The 21,492-nt window shown below is 38.6% G+C and overlaps 1 protein-coding gene across 4 annotated transcripts in view; it reads right to left on the reverse strand.

Moving 5' to 3' along the window:
* Positions 1-1,676: 1,676 nt before the first annotated feature.
* Positions 1,677-21,492, reverse strand: part of E23 (ABC transporter G family member E23) — a 162,743-nt gene continuing 142,927 nt past the window's right edge. For 2 of the 4 annotated variants that reach the window (XM_087344302.1, XM_022063792.2), the window contains exons 3-14: positions 20,168-20,337; positions 14,371-14,476; positions 13,398-13,498; positions 12,088-12,249; positions 11,483-11,576; positions 10,633-10,806; positions 9,022-9,174; positions 8,557-8,681; positions 6,436-6,643; positions 5,267-5,481; positions 3,796-4,004; positions 1,677-3,112 (exon numbers count right to left, since the gene is read on the reverse strand). In XM_087344302.1, coding sequence (XP_087200428.1) covers positions 2,923-3,112; positions 3,796-4,004; positions 5,267-5,481; positions 6,436-6,643; positions 8,557-8,681; positions 9,022-9,174; positions 10,633-10,806; positions 11,483-11,576; positions 12,088-12,249; positions 13,398-13,498; positions 14,371-14,476; positions 20,168-20,337 — 1,907 coding nt within the window. In that variant the 3' untranslated portion in view covers positions 1,677-2,922. Of the gene's footprint in view, positions 3,113-3,795; positions 4,005-5,266; positions 5,482-6,435; positions 6,644-8,556; positions 8,682-9,021; positions 9,175-10,632; positions 10,807-11,482; positions 11,577-12,087; positions 12,250-13,397; positions 13,499-14,370; positions 14,477-15,538; positions 15,653-20,167; positions 20,338-21,492 lie in introns of those variants that run through there. The other 2 variants (XM_087344304.1, XM_087344303.1) reach the window with 2 other exon arrangements.

Raw genomic sequence — 21,492 nt, forward strand, 5'->3', positions numbered from 1 at the left:
AGAATTATCTTCTTCTTCTTTATTACGCTGTCTCCTTTACAGGAGGTTGGTGACATATTATGAACAGGATCCTTCCATCCTTTTCTCAGACTGGGACCTGTTCATATATGTTTTTTAGGCAGGTGATACAGAAGTGGTTTGCCATTGCCTTCTTCTGTGTGTAATTGTTGGGATGCCACGGAGAAACTGGGGAAGCCCCGGAGGAAAACTTCGTGTTGCCTAGACCACGGCCTTGCCCAACACAAGTTATAAATTTGGGCCAGGATTACAAGGCCACCGTTCTAACTGCTAGACCACCGTGGCAGTAGAATTATCTGATTACAACTAATATTTTGTTCTCTAGGTACCTGTGATCAAACTTCCATATTTCCCTCTTCACCGCATATGATCGGATGTAATGATGCTTCCAGAACGCGAAACATTTCCTCCATACTTGTATGTGAACACCGGCTGTAGTCCGGCGCATTCTGTTATTGCACAGCAAATTTTAAAGGCAAGACCATCTCATTCTGCCGCTCAGCGACTAAGCCGAATGTGACAGAAGGCATTGGTAATACTCTATTCCTGTTTTCACTAAATGAATGCACTTTATAGAGTTTATACATATAATGCAATACAGAAATGTGATCACTGCGATGAAATACAAACAGGCTTCTCTCTGTAATAAAAGAATACACATACACATGCACACACCAATCCTCTCCCTCCCCAAACCCCAAGTACTTGCAAAAATATATTCTGGGTGGGAGGGGGGTATTATGAGCAGAGTGACTTAGATAAGTCATTTTCGTTTTGAATATGAGCAACATGAAAAGGGAAATCTTACTAAATATTTTTTTCAGGAAGAAAGTCATGGAATATGGTAACATAAGTAGTCATTTGTACTTTGTTTACATCAGAGAGAGGGAGAGAGACAAAACACATACTGTACTTGCTAGCACTCTGTAATGCAAAGATAAATTACAATTAAAATTAAATCATCACCTAGTCCCATTAAAGCAAATGCTTCAGTTTCTTAAAGTGTGCAAGAAAATACATTATATCAGCAGGGTTATTTGCCAGGCTTACCCACAATGCATTGCAGATATTCACTGGACAAAACAGATTCAGAAAAATGGGAATTTACTACTGTTGTGGTTCTTGGCTAAGAGTAATTTAAAAACAGGTGTTTATATGTACAAGAAAGAAACGTGAGGATACAAAAACAAATTTTCTTATAAGGTGTGTATATAATTTGAAGTTTTCACAGTGACTGAATGCAACAAAGTCTTGTCAAATGATCATCCATGTTAAACAGAACAAGTTTGCAAAATTTGGAAGACTGTCTCTGTTTCCATCTTCCAGCTGTGACTACTAGGTAGGATGAGTGAACACCAGACCCTGCCCACAATATCCCTATTGGTCCACTTTGTGTGTATGAAACAACAGAAAGCTGCATCCTTTTTACGTCAATCCCTGATGATGGAAGCAGAGACAGTCTCTGAAATGCTAAAATGGCTGATAACCCAAAAGACTTCATTATATTGTTATATGTCTCTGTTACTCAAGTCTGAACCTGTGACCTTGAAACTGCCATGTACCATTCACCTGATAATAAAATGTAAGAATAACACATTACCAAAATACTGATTGCACAAAATCTGAGGGCGTTGTTCAGAAGAATATCAAAGCAAAAATATTATTTCAATAACAGATTTTATTGAATATAAATAGCATCATTTCAGCAGTTTGCTCTCAAAAACACTAATGGACTAGGTTATCTGGTTTACTATTTTTGTGTCTTTTCATTTATGAATAAACTCACATTTTGAATAACATAGTTTTCAAGATACTGACAAGGAGCAAGGCTGCTTATATTCTTTCTGTTTCATGTGTACGATAATGGAAGAAGAAGATGAAGAGAATATTTTACTTCATATGGAAGGAAGGAAAGACAGAAATGCTGTGAGACAGAGAGGATGTGGAAGGCTGATTGGCTCTGAGGAAAGAAACCAGCACATATACCAGGCCTTGATAGCAACATATTTCATAGTCCTGAGGCAAACATACAGTGCACGGGCCCACAAAGCATGCACACCGAGTATAAAATAAATTACCAATAATAATCTGCATTGCTTCGGCAACTGTACAACTTCCTGCCATAATCATGAGGTCTCGATTGAAATACACAAGCCATGTCTGTCAAAATTGCTCGACTCAAAATGTCAAAACGTACCACTCCACTGACTCACAGAATCAATCTGTCATATTAATTACATAAAAAAAATTCCCTGCATTTCCCTCTGATATAGTTGTATGGTACTTATTAAAAAACATGCTGCCAAATGTATGGTACATTGTTATACGGTTACATGGTGCTTTGTAAGCTACAGTAATTCACTATAGTACTGACGCATTTTACACGGTAACATCTGATGGGGACATATTTAATTTTACAGTGTCTGTCTCTTTTCTTCCTATATGATGAGTATAATGAAGAGTACTGAGGTGGGATTTTTCTTGTGGAAAAACAACGTCGTATGTTTTTTTTATAAATGTCAAGCACTTTTCGGGTATAAAAACAGAACATGATGATGAACTTGAAATGACAGATCAAGTATGTATTATGATTCTTGTTTATGAACACTTGTACTGAACTGAAAAATCACTTGGTGCCATTCATTAGGCTGTTCACTTTGCTTCTTGGCACATGTTTTGCAAAGGCACTGCTAGAATCATCTTATCTCTCTTTGCACTACAAATCACACTCTTCAGTAGGAATGAGACTGCAACATAGCAACTTCCCATCTGGGACACAAAAAACAACGAGGACTTGCTCAAAAAAATTATGATAACAACACAGCCATACTTATATTCTCCCGTCCGGAAACCAATGCCTATCGTGGCTCTCTTCACAAACTGACATGCTTACAGCTTTCTATGTCACTTGGGTCTGCGGAAGTACCGCAGAACGATGTAGCCAAGAATCCGGAATATGAGAAGGAACAGAAGTAAAACTAAGGTGTTTGCCCAGAGAGGTAAGCTGACACCCTGCGCTTCTAAGATGGCAGAGACCGGAATGTGAGAAGAGGAGTTGGTGGTGCACACATCGAACTTGGACTGCACTGCGCACCTGCAACAGTTATACGCAAAGTAACATTTTATATGTTACAATCATAAAACAATTACACCAGTTCAAAAATCTAATCTTTTAGCTCTTGTAGCACTTGTTATAGTGACAGGAATTACTGATGGTGCTGTTTCTCTGGACAGACTCGTAGGTAGAATTTTGACTCCTACCTGTTTGTCCACACAGCATAAAAACCCAGAACAACAATACTGTCATCCACTGTTGTGAGAGAGAACCTCCAAACTCAAACAACAGAACTTACTGTTTACATCATCGCATGCAAATGTGTGAATTCTGTATTCAGCCTTTACAATGAACCAAAGCTAAATATGGAACATCTTTGAAAAACTGCTGTTTAATATAAACAGAATATGGCTCAATAAGGTTCTGTTCTGGAAGCATAAAATCTTGATGTTGCATCAGTGGTCATACCAAATTAGTAAACAGAATTCATATATGAGGATAAATAAAGTTCTCCTTTTGCCTTAGAGATAATGTGGTGAAAGAAATCCCCCATCCTTAACTGTAGTACCAAAGGGGAAGGTTTTTACTCCCACAGTACGAGGTTGGGTAAGTGAGCCCCACATCCATTCTCTTTCCAGCAGTAAAGAAAATAGTCCAAAAAACACTACAGGAATCAAATAAATCATGGCTGTGCAATTACTCTACTGATATATTTTATTTACTTTATTGGTGTGCCTTCACTGAATTCTACAATCTGCATGTTCTGGTAAGCGTAGTGGACCATGCTCAAGTACTGCATCCACTTGAGCCCCTGAGGGATGTTTGTTGCAAGATAGCCACCAAATAACTGTGTTGCCAGCGTATATAGAGCGCTGATAGTGATGGATACCTGCATGTCCATGCAAGATGCTCCCACGAAGAACCCAACACTCTAAAAAATTCAGAATTTGTATCAGTGCATGAGTCTCTATATGTTGTAATGTTTATATTTCCATGTGCCAGTTTGTCTGTGTATGATATGCTTTGATTTACATTCATACACATTTATGGAAATTACATGTAACGTTTCTGTGAACATGACATAGGTCTCTCATATACACGTGCAACCGCTGTTGGTAATATTCAAGAATATCATTTGCCTCATCAAAGCACATACCAGAGAGGGAATTGTAATTACAGATTCTGGTACCTTTTAAATTACTAGTCTGCAGTCTTCATCTATAGATAGCAATAATTCCCCTACTAACTTCAATGTGATGTACAGCAATGACTGCTGTATTTTCTATTTATCTAGCTGAACTACATAACACAACATGTGCTATAGGAAAGGCATGACAGGATTTTTAGTTTGAGACAGCCAGCTGGAGCCATAACATAAGCAACACAACATAAACATAACTCAGAGTTCTGTGTCATGTCCAACTTGGAGTACAAGCTGTTTGCAGTAAATATGCGATAGTATACATAATCTACAGCACTGAATCATATTTAATGAAGCCTTTAAAAGTTGCAAAATGTACAACAATTTAAACTTTAAAAACTCAAACAGGAAGTAGGCAAATTAGGATTAGCATGAATTTGGCACAGTCAGCAAGAGAATAATACTGACATGTAAAATAATTAAAGAAAGATATGAAGATGCAGAATGACAGAATTTGTTTACAGACATTAGCAAAAATACTAAATTGGAATTCTAGCTGTAACAGGTCACTAGGCCTATGAAAATGAAGGCTAGCAATGATGACAATATTCTGTTTTGAAATGAAACAAAAGTGCTGAAAGGAGAAATATAGAATTTGTACATGAAATGAGAAAAGTAAAACAGCACAGCTGAACATAGGGACTTGGAAACTGAAAGTGAGTAGAAGAACGTTCTGAGAAAGAAACATATGTCCTGTGTTTGACGGTTAAAAGATGCTAAACGTCGTATTAAAATGTTTAAAATCAGGAAAGTGGATAAACAAATTTTTGTGTAATAAATGGCTTGAAACATAAGATAATAAACTGTACTACTGTAGCTGATTTAAAATATATTGTAAAATACTTATTTAAAAACAGATGTAAATGGGAGAACAGATTTACTATGATACAAAACCAAGCAATGATATTATGAGAAATTTGAATTGTATGAAAATGATTCATACACCACAGCATTAATACATATACAAGTGCAGGAGCTGTAATGGTATCTACCTGAGCAACGATGGTGTTGAGAAGCAGGAACCCTAGAAGGGTGAGAAACACAACGGTGCTACGGAGACCCAGCATGGGATATGAGATCAGGTGGTACACAGCTGGGAGTGTAATTGTGAGTGGTAGTTCCCCCACCATCTTCGCAAGGTAGTAAGCTGATAGTCTGTATGCGCCAGACAACCTTTCCTTGTTGATAACCTCTCGCTCAGGGGGAACTACAAGTTGAACAACAAAGACAACAACATAAGTTTGGAAATACACACATGGTATAACAATTCTGGCACATTTACCTGAATTTGACCTCTACAGAAAACCAAAGAATTTCCTGACTCAGGATTATTCCCCTATCTTTTACCTTTGTGAATGGTTGGGGAATCACCCACCCTTTTTGAATGAACAGTGAATTCTTATGTTGGAGATTCAGCAACCAGTCATTTCAGAGTATACAGATGCATATAGGCCTTCATGTAAAGTTTCCATTATTATTAACTGATTTAAAATGAAACTGGAATGTACTGTAAAATTTTTGTAAAACTCACCAATATCAAAGTTCATGAAAATCCACCCAGCCATTCTCGAGTTAAGTGCATATGGAAACTAAATTATTTAATGTGCTCCATTGGGATGTAAATGCTCTTAACACACAACCGCCCCTCACCAACTGCAGATTTTAAGTGTCTGTGGGTTTTCACTTGTGACTGGAGACAGTGAATGCCTATCCATGCAGTGTGGATAAATTTTAAAAATGTGAGAATATGCTATTATGTTACACATCACCTAATAAAATTCTTATTTAAATACATATATTCAGGTTGGGTTTGGCCTAGAAACTTCTATTACAGTGTTTTTGTTGTTTTCCTCAGTTCCTCCAGGCAAATAATGAATCAGAGAGTACCTTAATATAAGTTACAATTACTTCCAAATTATTCCCAATTCATAGACATCCTTCCAATTTAATGCTGTTTCAATCTGTGCAGTTAAAGAATATCTATATGAAGTAAGAAAAAAACAAGTAACATAGAATGATTTTCCATGTGAAGACAACACTTGTAATATGAAGACACCATCAAAGTGTGCAAAGTGGACGCAATATATCATGGAGAAGAACATTAAGCCCTTCTTTACACTTTAATTAGCAGTACAGCAACTCATATTTAACAGCTACTCACATGAAGACAAAGCACCAAAGTGTGCAAAGAGCATCCAATATGTAGTGGAGAAGAACATCCAGCCCTGGATGTCATGGAGTGATTCTTCCTTATGCTCTAATTGAAACCACAGTAGACCAGCCAGAACACCAAGTGCTACTGTCTGCACCCAGTTCAGCTTTGACAACATCCTCGGCCGAGCCTCCTGGAAGTTACGCTGTGACAATACCTACCAAAAACACATGTGCTCACATTGCAGTTACCTCACCAAATATTGTTAGGTAATCAGATTGAGAAGTATAACATGGGTGGAACGTGTAGAATGCATTGGACAGAGAAGAAATCAAGCAAAATTTTATTTGAAGAAAAAGCGAAATAGAGGGAAAGACCTATGCATAAATGGAAAGGTAATATTAAAATAATATGAAAGAATTAAACTCTAAGAATGTAAAATGGGTTCAAGTGACTAAGAACAGGGTCCGACAGTTGGTTCTTTAGAACATTACGATTCTTTGGGTTCCCTAGAAGGAAGAGAATTTTTTTACTAGATGAGTAACTAGTTTCTTAAGGAGTCTGCAACATTGAGTTAGATGTTACACATTTATTGTGCCGTTTGTGAAGTATACAGTTGTATTGGTTATATACTTTCATAAACTTATTAATTAAGAGAGTTCATAATGGTAAGCTCAGCTTATGAAGAACTGCATGAATTTTGGTAAAATTTTATATCGAATCCCAATACTAACAGGCATAATAAAAGTAAAGTAAAAATAAGTAAAGTTTACCCACTATACACCAAGTAGGCACTTGGGGGAAGAAAAATCCTCTAACCTCGTGAGGGATTGAACCCTGGTCATCCAGTCTGTAGTCAGTCACTATACTGACTGAACTACCTGGATCATCCAGCATACCAATTTGATTTCGGGCTGTACTGGTATCAAATTCATTGCACAAACAGAAGTGTAAATCTTCAATTCAATTTGAAGTTCACATTTCTTCCAAACATGTTCTTACTATTCTACATTCCTCACTGGCCTTTATGCTCATTTATTGCTGTTACAAATTTTATACTACAATAATTCAAATTAATTCCTCTTCATATCTTTATATGTGTAATGGCACCGATTTAAATCCTCTGTAATGTGTTTCAAACAGGTTGAACTCCTTTATGTCAAGAGTAACATTTGTTTATCTTTTAATTGCTGCATAATATTTAAATCTTGAATGAATATTATATGTGTATTGAATCACATTAAATTCCTTCATCTTCGTTATGTAAAATAACTTCATTATATTAAATCAGATTATATTTAAAAATACAATTATTTTTTATTTGTGGTTTATTTAATGATATAACACATACAACACAAAATCAGTAATAAGGAAGTGAAAGCATAGTTATGTTCTGTTCCGTTATATGTTATGTTTTGTATTGTGTTATGTTACATTATTTTTCATTATGTATCGTTGTGTTGTGTTGTGTTGTGTTATGTTATGTAGCATATAGCTGTCTGTTGGAAAGTGCAGAAAAGATCTCTCTATTTTGTACAAAGACTGCATAAAAATTTAAATGATCAAATAATGTCATTACAAGAAATTTTAAATATGGTATATATTCTTCCGCATGGTTGTACAGTTAATTGATCAACCTTGGCGTCCTAATATAAGGAAAGTTTCTTAATCTACTTAAGACATTTGGTAGGACTCCTTGGACAATTGATCAGCTCATCACTAGGTGTCTACCTATACAGGACAGTACAACACAGAAAGACGTAGACAAACATCCACGCCAAGTGGGATTCAAACCCACGGTTCCAGTGGCTGAGCAATCAAGGCCCATGCCCCAGACCATGCAACCACTGTGACTGGCAGTGTGGTATATATTTTATAAAATGTAAAGAAGAAAGACTGTACCCTGTGTTGATTAGTTTCCACAACAAAATAAATATCTACAATATCAAGGTAACAAGGAAACAGTTGAGTTGGTATGTTACATAGTGACTGTATCTAACCTACTTATTTTTTTCAATTCCTGCAAATAATCTGCTTCAATTGCAGCTGCATAATGCAATACTTCCAATTAGGTTTCATACAATTTTTTAACATTTCTTTGTGCAAGCTATTCTGAAATATGGAACATACCTTGAACTGTGTCCAGAAGCTGGTTGGCCATTGCCAGCTTACATCATCATCTGAACTGGTGACTGACGACGATGCGTGACTCTGGTTGTCTAGCCACAGCGTCTTCCCTTCCTCATCCTTCATTGCTATAAGTAACATAAAATAAAATTACAACACCTCCAAAGTAAATGTATTGAAGAAGCACAGTTAACCGGAAAAATAGGAAGCCTGTACAGTCATACACCACACTTAAACAGCAACAAAGCATGCAAGAAAAACTTAAAATATCATGCTAAGCACAATAGTATAACTGGTACATCCTCAAATCATTTCCATTAATATGAAAGTGTTTTAATGAATTTTAATCTATCCTACATATTAAAAAGGAGGTGCACAGACAGATGCTGCCTGAGCAGTAACATAAGTGGCATTACGTGTTAGTAATGATTCCTACAGGAATATACTGCAGTGCATGGGGGTTCCTACCTATTGTGGTGTAAACATTGTTTTGTGCTCCAGAATCGACCACTGCACACATTTCGACGGTTTTTTTAGCTCCAAGGTGATGGGCAGCATGACCGTTCCTAGATCCTGCCCACAAATCCCTCTGGCAGTGACAACTAGTGGAGCCAATGTGGCCTGGGGGCAAGGTACAAGCACATGTCACCAGGCAGTGCAGTTGCCAACACCTGATTTGTTTTCACTCTCTAGTTTGTGGCTCATATAAGAAAGGATGAAGTACAGAGTACACAAGCAATGATCAGAAAGTAACTTAATACTGAAAGAGGAAGACTAAGTTGTTGTCTATATTAGTTGTTACAGCAAAATGTTATAATTCCTTGAAATTATATAAATTAAAATTATTATTCATGGTAAACAAATATAAATTTATTTAAAACAGATGCAACCAAGAGACATTCAGTATAACACAAACATCTGCAAATACTGAAATGGAGGCATGTTAAATTTTTACAAAATTTCATCTCAGTAATTCCATTCCATTTCAGAGTGAATCTTATTTTAATCAAATTATGTGGAAAATTTGCAACTTTGGAGTTATTGAAGAACCCATGCATAAGCGTGTACTTATTTTGGAACATTATTATATCATTGGGTTAAATAATAAAGAATGACACCGCTGTTGTCTCATATTTGATGTACTGTCTGCATCAACAGGTGTGACAAGATTGCAAACAACTATACCAGTATCAGTCATGAACATCGATTCAATAAAAGTTACTTTCCTATCATCCTTGGTTTGTAGATACACTGAAGCATGCAAGAGAAAGATTTAAAGGGATTTGTCAATTCAAACCCAACAGTAATTCACTATTTCCAAAATCTCTAGCAATACACAACATGTGATTTGAACATGTAAAACAGACCATGCACAGACATCAGAAAAATAAAATAAAAATAAAATAAATAGAAATAAAAAATAAAAAGACAGGAGAAAAAGAACTGGGATGAAAGCTTAAATATTTCAGACCTGTTATGCAAATACACATTTTTATGACACAACATTAAAGTCTCAGACAGGTGGACCAGTTTCTCTGCTTGGTCAGTACACCCTGAGTCATGTAATGAAGTAATAATGTCAACGAATTCAGAGTTACAGAATTAGTCATGGTTTTTGGCACAACATTAACACAGCTTATCACCTGAGAGGATTTGATAACATACTAAATTAAGTCTTTCCAAGCACCAGCACTTTTATATATTCTTAATGAATTGTAAAAAGTGAATGCATACAGGTGACGTCATATATGTCTGTTCACGCGCTGAATTTCCAAGACTGTCCCATGAATTTCAATAGAACCTGCAGTGAAAGTTATTTTGCATATTTAATTTTGGTTCATACAGGTACAATCTAACTAAAATTTTACATGAAGCTCACATCAAATGCTGATTTTCTCAAGAAATACTCATTTCACAAATATGTGATACAGCCATCTAGAGCGAGATTCTCTTATCATAGCAAGAAAGCACCCGAGCTTGAAATTCTTATCATTGTAGGAAACATGTACAGCAAAGGACCCTGATCATCCAGAGTAAAGTTTCATAACTTAACCCAGAGAAATACTTAGCAAACCATACCATTTGTTTGCAGATGGCTCTCTTGGTAGTTGTTTAGATATTTATCACAGATGGTGACTGAATTTGTGAAGTAGTCTGGCAGAAGCTCTTGAGGGTAGTCAGGCTGGCTGCGGGCATCTTTGGAAGCTGCTATGATCTTCTCTTTCATCTCCTCGCTTCCCTTCACTTGCTCCACTAAAAAAGAATGAATTTATTTGTGTTCTGAAGCAAGTCTAAAAAAATACAAAACAAGAGTCACAAATTTAAGATGTGGCAACAAATAGACAAAATAAGTCAGATATTTCTTATGGCCACAGTTAATGTCATCTCAAGCTGAGAATTAGCACCACGGTTTGCAATACACCTCACCTCATCATAACGACATCTTTATGTTAGCTTTTTGATTGTGTAACTTTGATAGTATTGATAGTAGTGATTTGACAATCTCAATTACATGTGGTGAACACAAATGACGGAGCTCCCTTTTCATGGAGTCTTCTCCAGTCTCATGTCATTTCATTCCTCGTAGATACAAGTAGTCTCCTCAGCATCCCCTTCTCAGATGAAAGTATGTCTTATGGTGCTTAACAGTAATATTACTTTCCTTTCTCCTATTCTACCCAAGTATTTATGAATTTAAATGCAAATTTTTTAGCTCCAGTGAGGATGTGCCTTCTTCTTATGCTATGGGTCATTATGGTGCTGTGCAAGTAAAGGCGTTATACAAATTAGAAATATGAAAGGGATTACAAAGTAACTCATGACTGAATGATTCATTACAAGATATTTTATTATGTACAATGATTACTGTATTCCCACAAGCAAAATGGTTAGAACACAAACACATATGCATAATAGTTAGTGTACTCACATATGAAGTCTGCTGGGTTGTACTGAGGCATCACTGTCAGACCAATATTACTGAAGAAGTCCACTACCTTACGAACATATCCGAAGTAGGCAGTCTGTGCAGAAAAAAAACCTATAATATGTGAATTAGTATTCACAGTTCACTTCAGAAACAGTGTATGATCCCCATTTGATAGAAATCACTTCCATGCTATTTTACTGTATGCTGTCCTGAAAACCACAACTCGACATGCCACAGTGCTCACTCAGTGGAACTCTAAATCCAATCTTTTCATCATAAAATAATGTTAGTAAAGTCTGAAGTCTGATCACTCATCCAAGGAGTCCTACCAATGTCCAAACACATCTCGAAGCTTCAATCTAAGCCTCAGATGGAGGCGAACGATTGAAGAGGCCAGGGTTCAACTATGAACTGTAGCGACAAGGAAAACAAAAAGTCTGAAGTAGTATTCTGCTCCATGGAGTTAGCTATTTTTGACCAATAATGAATTATAAGTATGGGAATTGTTAGCAGCATGGAAATACAATAACTTTCCTTTTAAATGTGCAGATACAAATATAATATGAGGTGCAAACAGTACAGACATATTTTAATAGCAAATGTACCTGTCCATTACACAGCAGCAATAGTTTGTCAAACATGTGGAATATTTGTGATGAAGGTTGATGTACGGTGACAACCACTGTCTTGCCTTCCTTCTCTGCATACCTCTTGAGGCTTGACATGAGGCTGTATGCAGAATGGGAATCCAGGCCTGACGTGGGCTCCTGAAAGCAATAAAATTATCAAGGAGACTACAACAATATTATCACCTTAAAATGGGACAGATCAATTATTTATCCTCTTATTTTGATTTATATAATGCCACAATGAAGCCTTTGAGATTGATGCCTTCAACACCCAACGTGAAGACAGCAACTGTTTGTCACATGATGTTCTTTGGGTTTTGGAGCCATGAGGACTTGTCAGCAGATGCAAATGTTTTGGAAAAACATACTGTTTCCAGATTTCCGTCTTCTGGGTTGTTGTCCGTCATCAGGGCGATGAATTCATCACCCTGATGACGGAGGCAGTATGACCTCTGAAACGTTGGTTAACATTGACCAGACTACACAGCGCAACAACCCAGAAGACGGAAATCTTCATACTCACCGCTGTGAGAACCTAAAGTCTTACATACTGTTTCCACCTTTAGGGCTAACTAACTAACTAGTTAACTAACGAACTCAAAGGTTCATCACCGAATTAACCAAAGCCCTCCACCAGTCCCTGTCCTGGGCCAGCAAAATTCAATTGCCTTCAACTCCTATCTCCCATAGATCACACTTAATATTATCCTCCCATCTATGTCGAGGTCTCCCCCTTCAAGCTTCCTGACCAATACCAGGTGCACACCTCTTGTCCCATCCATGTGCGCTACATGCCCCGCCCACCTTATTCTTCTTGACTTAATCACCCTGACAATATTGGGGTACAAATTTTTAAGTTTCTCATCATGTAGTTTTCTCCAGACCCCATCGTCTTCTCTCCTAGGCCCAAATATCCTCCTCAACACCCGATGAATAGGAATAATTATGGATTCCTTCCATTGTTGTGGCATCTCTTCCTTATCCCAAATTAACTGAATAAGCTTATGGATGTCCACATGCAACTTTTTGCCACCTGCTTTAATTAATTCTGCTGGAATTTGATCAATACGCGGAGATTTATAACTTTTTAACTTTCCAATGGCTAGTTCAACTTCATCTAAACTAGGTTCTGGCACTAACAGTTCAGCTGCATGTGTTTTAATCTGTCTAACATCAACAGTCTCATGAAAATTAGACGTGTCTGGTTCTAAAATCCTTCTTTCCCCATTTCAGACATCGCTGCAAATGTTTAAAAAAAATTAAAACATTCTGAACCACATACTTACATCCAGCAGCATAAGTGAGGGGTTTGTGAGAAGTTCGCACGCAATGTTTGCCCGCTTCTTTTCACCACCAGAAAGACCACGCTTAATGTAATCACCAATAACTGCAAGCAGAAACATGGTACATATATCTTGGCCACTAAACTGCAATGGATAAGTTTGTTTTGTCATCTTTTATAAAAAATTAACTAACACTAAGGTAGCATAAACCAAAGGTTTCATATAAAATCTCGCTATTGGCCACAGTGCAGAGGAATTCCTCATAACTTTTCTCTTTATGATCTATCTTAATGTCATGTTCTCATCTTATTAATGGTCTTAAGTGGACTTTCCTCATGAGGTGTCCCCCAACCAAAATCTATACTATCCTAGCCACATGCCCAGCCCATTGCAGCTTTCTATATTTTACTATCCTAACAATACTTCTACTTCTATGGCTCTCCAGTCCGTATTCGGTCTGTGGCTTCCTCAATTCTCCTCTTCCATTTGGTCCTTCTGTTAGGTCCGTCTGTCCAAGATTGAGGTTGCGAAACATCTTCCTTTTTACAGTGCAAAGTTGTTAGCCTTGCAACCAACCCCCAACCTGGAGGACCAGGGTACCTGTCTTAGTTTGACCTCTCCTCCTCGACCAATCTGGCTAGGGAGGCCCTACCAGTAGCTATGCTACCGCCAGATTCTAACAATACTAGGTAACCTATAAATTGCAATGTTCCTCATTATCATATAACCTAACCTGCTTGTTCACTTAGGCTCACTTATTTTCCCGAGCACTTCGTTTTCTAGCATTTAGATGTATGTACTTTCCTCATATTAAAGGACTATGTTTCACACAAAGAATTTTAGCCCGCGTGGTAGGGGGGGTGAGTTTTATTGCATGAAAATAACTGCTTTAAAATATCTACATTCAGTGCCATAGTTTTGTAAATCTCATTTTAATTCCTGTAAAACAAAGTACATTTTAAAGGAAGAGACATACTTGTGTCCTGACATGCGCCGAGCTCTAGCACGTCAATGATGTGGTCCACGTACTGCATCTTCTGAGAATGTGACAGAGTGTCAGGTAACCTCAAACGGGCTGCATACTGCAAAACATTTTATATAAGTCGTTGGAAATAAAAGTTTTAATTTACATCTTATATTTCTAAATATACGTGTTAAGAGGGCCTGTTATCAACATGGCAAGGTAAATGGAGCAGTCTATAGACACGAAAGGTAACTGCGAATATGGTCAACAACCGCCAATGGGCAATCTTCCAGTTTGGTGATACGGAAGGTGGCTACCAACCTCTCATCGTAAGAAACCGGCATGTTACAAAAATCACATGGTCTTGGACTTGGAATGATCTAAGTATAGATGGGCGATAATATTAAAAGAATGATGTAGTAGGCTGTGGATTGGATTCATGTGGGTCCAATTGATTGTTCTTGTGAGTATGTTAACAAACTGAACCTTGTGGGTTACTTTGATGGCGGGGAATTTCTTGACAAACAACTTTTCGACATTCATCAAGAGCACAAGTTCCCTTGACCATGTCGAGAAGCAGAACAAAAATCTAGTAACTTGTAGCAGACACAAGTGAAAGCCAACATAATTAATGGCTGACCATCGTAATGTCATCATGTTAAGATGCCACATAACGTTACTGAAATACTCGTGACTTGTTGAGGTTATGTGCATTTTAAATATTTTGTACACATTTCACTCATACTCGTAATTTTCCAAAAGGAAACGTGCAAAGTGGGGATTTGAACACCAAAACAAGTACTTCAACTAAAGTTTCAATCACACAAGGCTGGGAAAATATGAGCGGTACAAAGTGATGGAATACCATTTTGTCTTCCTGAAGCCTGAGCTTCAACTCTGAAACATTTCATCAATGTAAAATTCATTTCTAAACTATCTCACAAGTCCAATGTTATGACGATAAGATTTCGGTTTCATATTTCAGAAATTCGGGACGAGTTATCCTGACCAATTTCTTTTTCTGGTTTATTGTACAGACACTGGGACAGCAACTCCACAAGATCAATGCTACCTTCTCACCCCACATCACATCATAATTCATAATCACTGCCTTCAAAGTGCAAGACATTAAACTGAACAATGAAAAGCACAATACAGAAATTCAACGAAGTCTTCTTACGCAATCAGCTGCGTCACGTGGTAGCAAAACACCCCCTGCGTTTCGAGAAGTCTCTGTCTTCATAATCAGGGATCTGATGTCTGTGGAGTCCGGAAGTCCGATATACAGTGTCCGCAAAAGACGTACGTAGAAATAAAGACATTTTACATACGTCAGCACTGACACACAGTAAATTAACGAATCTAGTGCAGGTTTTCAAAATGACCACCGTCCGTCCATGTCTTCCGCAAACACAACATACGGAAATCGATAACATGTTTAATATTCCACATTATAATGTGTATATTATATTCTGATACACCTGCATATACCCTGTCTGGACTGGTTAAAATTAAACCGGACATGACTACAGCTTCGAAAAAAATCACATCTTCAGATATAACATATCACTGATAAGTTTACAACTCATAAGGAACTGTCACATTTTTTATTAGGCCCAGAGGTTCATTACCGCATCTACATACGCAACCAAACTTTATCCTGAACCAGTTCAAACCTGTCCATATCCTCACAACAGATTTACTTAAGAACGGTCTTGATATTATTCTGACTATGGTAACTATACATACCGTCTGCTTTAACATTCAATAACTTGATTTTGGTCATACTAATATTAATAGGTTTCGCATTTTAGTTAATCATTTGTGGTACTAATATACAAAGACTGGAGCGCACATGTCCATGGAAGTGTAGTAATTTATTACCAGGTGTTTTTCTTGCATTATCATGGCGACATCGGTATTTGTATTACATTAAATCGTAAAGATAAGCAGTTATTTAATTTTCTATAGGTTATTTTGTTAGACTTTTCGATAAAAGAGTGTTTTAAGTACTACCTTAGATTTTCTATCATTCATGATGGGTAATATGCCAGTAATTCTCAGAGAAAACTAAGATTATTTCCTTAAACACATATAACCAGTAAATCTTTGTAATGGTACGGAATGAATGTTTATATGAGCTTCGGCTCCAGAGAGTTAAAGGTATGCAAGAAACAGAGAGCTGAGACTTGGCACTACATACGCAGATAGCATCATCTGCCATACAAAGGCAATTGACAGATCCATGAATCTTGCTCGTAACAGGGTCACTGACTGAATGACGTCAACTACTGCATAAGAATACTGCAATGTGGGTTGGAACGTCTCCAAAGTGACCCACTGACCACTGAAGCCTTAAGAGTACACAAATCTTCAATGGAATCTACCGTTGCTTTTTCTAGTTTCATGATTTTTAAAGTTACTGGGAGGTAACATATGAATATATTACCAACGAAGAAACAGTTTCAGAACCTAACCAACATCACAGCCACCAAATAACACTGACAAAAAAAAATTACCACTAAACCTAAATGTTTGCATCCGTTTGTGTCTTGGTAACTAAATACTTTCGGCAGTGCCGTCGCAGGTCGATTTAGTAATGAGAACAAAATGAAACTACAATTTAACGTCTGCATCAACATTCCGAGCCGCATTGTAAATGTTGACATCGGTATCGCCGCGACCTATAGGAAACTTCTTCGGCAGGGAAACGCAGCGGGTAATCTAAACATTGACGATAGGGGCTACGTGCAATCGGACTGCGATCAAGGGCACAGGGAATTTATACACAAAGTTTGATTACCTCAGGTCTGATTAAAAAAACAAACACATCGCAATGACGTGGAGCCGAAATTACTTCCTAATGGTGCTAGGACAAAATACTCTCAAGAGATCGGGAAGTCCAAATCTTCATGGTGTCCTCTACGACATGACCAGCGAACACGGACGTTGCAACCTCTGAAAATATTACTGCGGATGAGATATATCATCATTGCTTTGTGAACATGTAGAACAGTGTTTCCCAAGGTGTGGTTTGCGTACCGCCGGTGGTACGCAAGAGGTTCCAAGGGGCACGCAACATGAAATAAATTACTAAACATTGTACCAGATGAACTCTTATATAACTGATCCTGAAAGACGTATGCAAATGTTTAACGTTTGGAAAACACCGATACAGAAGAATATATTAGCCGTTGCCCGTGCTGCCATCCACCAGCCGATTTTTCTTCTGTCCCCCTTCCCTCCGTTGTATTGCAGTTTATTTAACGACGCTGTCAGTAGCTCAATCTATACAGCGTCGATTGATAGGATGCATAATCCACAATTAAATTGGAATATGCAAATCGTGGTGACCTAATTTGAGGTAATATCCCGTCAACTGTCTGGAGAGACTGAAGAAAATAAAGTACCTCGGTCAGGATATCCGGTCTTCTGGGCGAGATCTGAATCAAGGACGTCCTGAATAAAAATCAGGAGTGATAACTTACCGGCAGCGGCTTTCGCTGCCTCCCCACTGTAGCTTTTTAAGCTGATAGATCGTTTGGTTAGGTTAGGTTACGTTAGAAAGTACAGCTGTACTAGAGTATCAACTGTCTGTAAAGAGAACCTGCCTTTCGTCCCGAAATTATACAGTGGCAGGGGATGTAAAGTAATAGAAACTGCTCCACGTGGAGAGGTGAAAAATACCGATAAATAGTCCGCTTGAATATGTTCAATTGTGTACTTGGTGAAATTTATACCAGATAAAACATTCCTGCCACCGATGGATAAGAATCAAACGTGACCGTCGACCAAAATATCTGTAGGATACTTTAATGGACCACTGGAAAAATAAAGGAAGATACAAACAAATAGAAATTAACACGTGTAATATTTTTATCTAGACATCAGTATCTGTGTTAACAACCCTTGGCATCCAGTCATAAGCAGGCTTCACTGTACTTTTTCCGGTTGTATCTAGATCAAACATCGAAGTATCCTACTCTGAGATTCATCGCAGTTTCCTTAAAATTCGTCCAAAACAAAGCGCTTAGAACCTCATTTAGAATGCTTTCTGAATCATCAGTGCAGGGTGAACAATCACATGCGAGACGTCGGAGATATGGAGACGGTTTAGACCTAAAGAGAAGTTTAATAAATGTACCAATAGCACGAGACGTTATAACGATCGTTAGCAGCCATACCAAAATAGTTCGCACATCCGCCATACTGCTATTGTCCATTTTTCAAAAAGAGTCGCTACAAGATAGTTCCGCCATTTTATGATATGCCAACGCAAAATAAAAATTAATACGTACAGACCTTGTGGGACTATTACATCACCACACAGATTTAATACGTGTTTCTTTAATGACGATATCTACAAACACATCCCAAAATATCACAGAATAAGCAACATCAAGTGGGGTCTTTGAATAGCACGGACCAGTTGCGTCTTTTGTTTTATGCAACGAACCGTGGAACGTGTATTACGTAAACATCAGACCACAGAAACATCAATAAACAAGACTTAGTTCTCCCATTTTATTGTCAGTTCATTACAAATACCCAGTTCTGTTCTTGTTTAGGCGAACACCATTCCGTGTCTAAAGTAAGACTGGCTACTAAGTTCAAGGCTGGGATCACTGAATTGAAGAATGCAATCTGGACGGACGATGCTTCGCACGTGTAGCTCATATAGTTTCCGTGGGTCAGAGACCTTGATCGTTTAGCGTCCAAATTAAGACTTCTGGGGCAGTGAAAACACAAAGCAACAAGCGCATCCTTGTTCGGCGAAACACACACAAGAATAATTTGTTTCCTGCGTGGTGCAATTTCCGGTTCCGAAGAGTAACACTGCAGGTTTTAATACCACACGCGCTAGCAGCATACAGAGCCTGTCACCACAACACAGTATTTTGCGAGAACATTATGTTGATCAATGAAATCTTCTCGGGCAATCAGCCGCGTCAACTGATTACCATAGTAAACCGACGTTTCGGGAACCAACTCTGTCCTCATCAACCCTGATGATGGGGACAGAGTTGACGTGGCTGATTGCCCGAGAAGATTTTATTGATTGTACTCTCCGCGAAAGTCTCAAATCCTATAACATTATGTTGTTTTAAAGGACAAAAAATAAAGTTGCAGCCCTGATCTAAGTTGATTGCAGCATGCAAAGGCACATTGCACTGTGACCAGATCTTGAATAGTTGGATTTCAGAACAACGGAAGCTCCTATCCGACTCGGACTGATTTCGTGTTCTCTTACCTTAGCATACGCGTTCACTGGATCACTAAATTTCCTGCGCCCCTGAAGTCTGAAAGCAACTAACTGAACCATTTATACTTAGCGATGGACTGCCATGCGTTTATCGAAATACATGCTATTAGTATGCAGAGCTGTTTTGTCTGCTGAAATAAGAAGAAAACTTTTCAACGAGTTCTGAATTCTGAACACTCAAAAGAAAAACAAAAGCCAGTAACTTATTTTCATTTTCGAGAGCAAACATTCCCAAGATGAATAAAAGAACGCTTTTTTCCGAAAATCAAGAAGCTGGTAAGCTATGACCGAAGGCGGAAATGCTGAATGACTATTTATCATTGTCGTTTACAGTCTCCCAGTCCCCAAATTGTCTGTATGCATAAACTGAAAGCATAAGAGTATGGCTGAGCTACATCGCATTTCTTGCAATTTTAAGTACGTGTGCGATTTGTGGTTGTGTGTCTTGGAATATGAACTATGACGTATACACTCCACTCCAAAAATATTCACAACCCCCCTCCCCCTGGCCCAACTTTCCACTGAGCTTTTTCACCTGTGTCTCACCTCGAGCGTCTGTCTGAGGGTGAGGTCGGGGAAGAAGATGTCCTGTTGCAGCACGTAACAGATCTTTCGCTTCCAGCGCTTACTCAGTCGCTCCCTGTTGAGCCTGATGCTGCCTGCCTCTAGCCGTACTCGTCCTGACAAACAGTTCAGTAGCGTCGTCTTCCCGCAGCCTGCAACCCGCAACACAACACCTCCGTGAACTGGTTTATGAAGGTTTTATGATGCTTATGTGAGGATTTCGAAGGAGGCTGTGAGGAAAGTCACGAAAATGGTTGTTAGGAATATCAACCGCTGTTAAACTGCGTCCACAGACCGAGTGACCACCGGTGTAAGTGGTCCCCCTCTACCAAGTGCCAAAAGCTTCTTCGGAGGGTGGATGAGCGGGTGGAAGTTCAGGGAACCCTCATGCCCTTGGGGCGAGAAATCGCCCCTAAAGGCGGATGAGCCCGGATGGGTCAACGGCATACGATGCAGAAGGCAAGGGAAATCCACCGCATTAAAGATCCTCAGGATTTCCCAAGTATCAGCAGCTCAAGAGCTGCTGCCAGCCAATCCTAGGATTGATTACAAAAGAAAAAGACTAAACTGGTCGTTTTGTAGGATAATCAGCACACAGAAACATCCATACCCTCAACGGGATTCGAACCCGCCACCAGTGTTCGCTTGGCCTGTAATCGACCCTATCATCGGTACAGGCAGCTGCTTCTAGAAATGGCTACTTGCAAAGAAGACAAAGGCACTAAATGGATATCAACAGGCTGTTCCCATTAGTGGAACATTACATTCCTGTAAATATCAAGCCACTGAGCCAAAGGACGCATCTGCGGTGCTCTGTTCGCTTGCCCGACACGAAGACACGCAGTTTCGTAGTTCAGAGGTGGAGTGAAATATAACAGACAAAGAGGCGGCTGGGTCCATTAAAATACAAAATGGGGCAGGGATCTCTCTGTTCGCCACCAGTGTCCAAACCGGACCTGAGACCCACCGAGTGAGTACTGGTGATTAATCAGCTAAAGCCCACTCACCTCCATCTGGTATCGAGGTTATGAATGCGTCTTCATGGCGTCTTTACCCACAACTTTGCGTAAAACTGAGTTATCAAACAGGGCTTCACGTTATCAGGTTTTGGCTTCATCGGCATCAGACTCGTGACGCAGTTTCAGTAACAAATATTCGATGGGATGGGCGGATATATAGCACGCATGAGACTAAAAATTTTAGTACGAAACTTGAGGGAACTTCTGGGAACTACAGGAGGATGGGTAAATAATATTAAAATGGATCTTAAGGAACAAGGGTGTGGACTGGATTCAGCTGACTCAAAA

The sequence above is a fragment of the Zootermopsis nevadensis genome, unplaced genomic scaffold, assembly GCF_977971745.1.
Source record: "Zootermopsis nevadensis isolate Lab colony 2312 unplaced genomic scaffold, Znev_1.0 Znev_ptg000007l, whole genome shotgun sequence".
NCBI lineage: Eukaryota > Metazoa > Arthropoda > Insecta > Blattodea > Termopsidae > Zootermopsis > Zootermopsis nevadensis.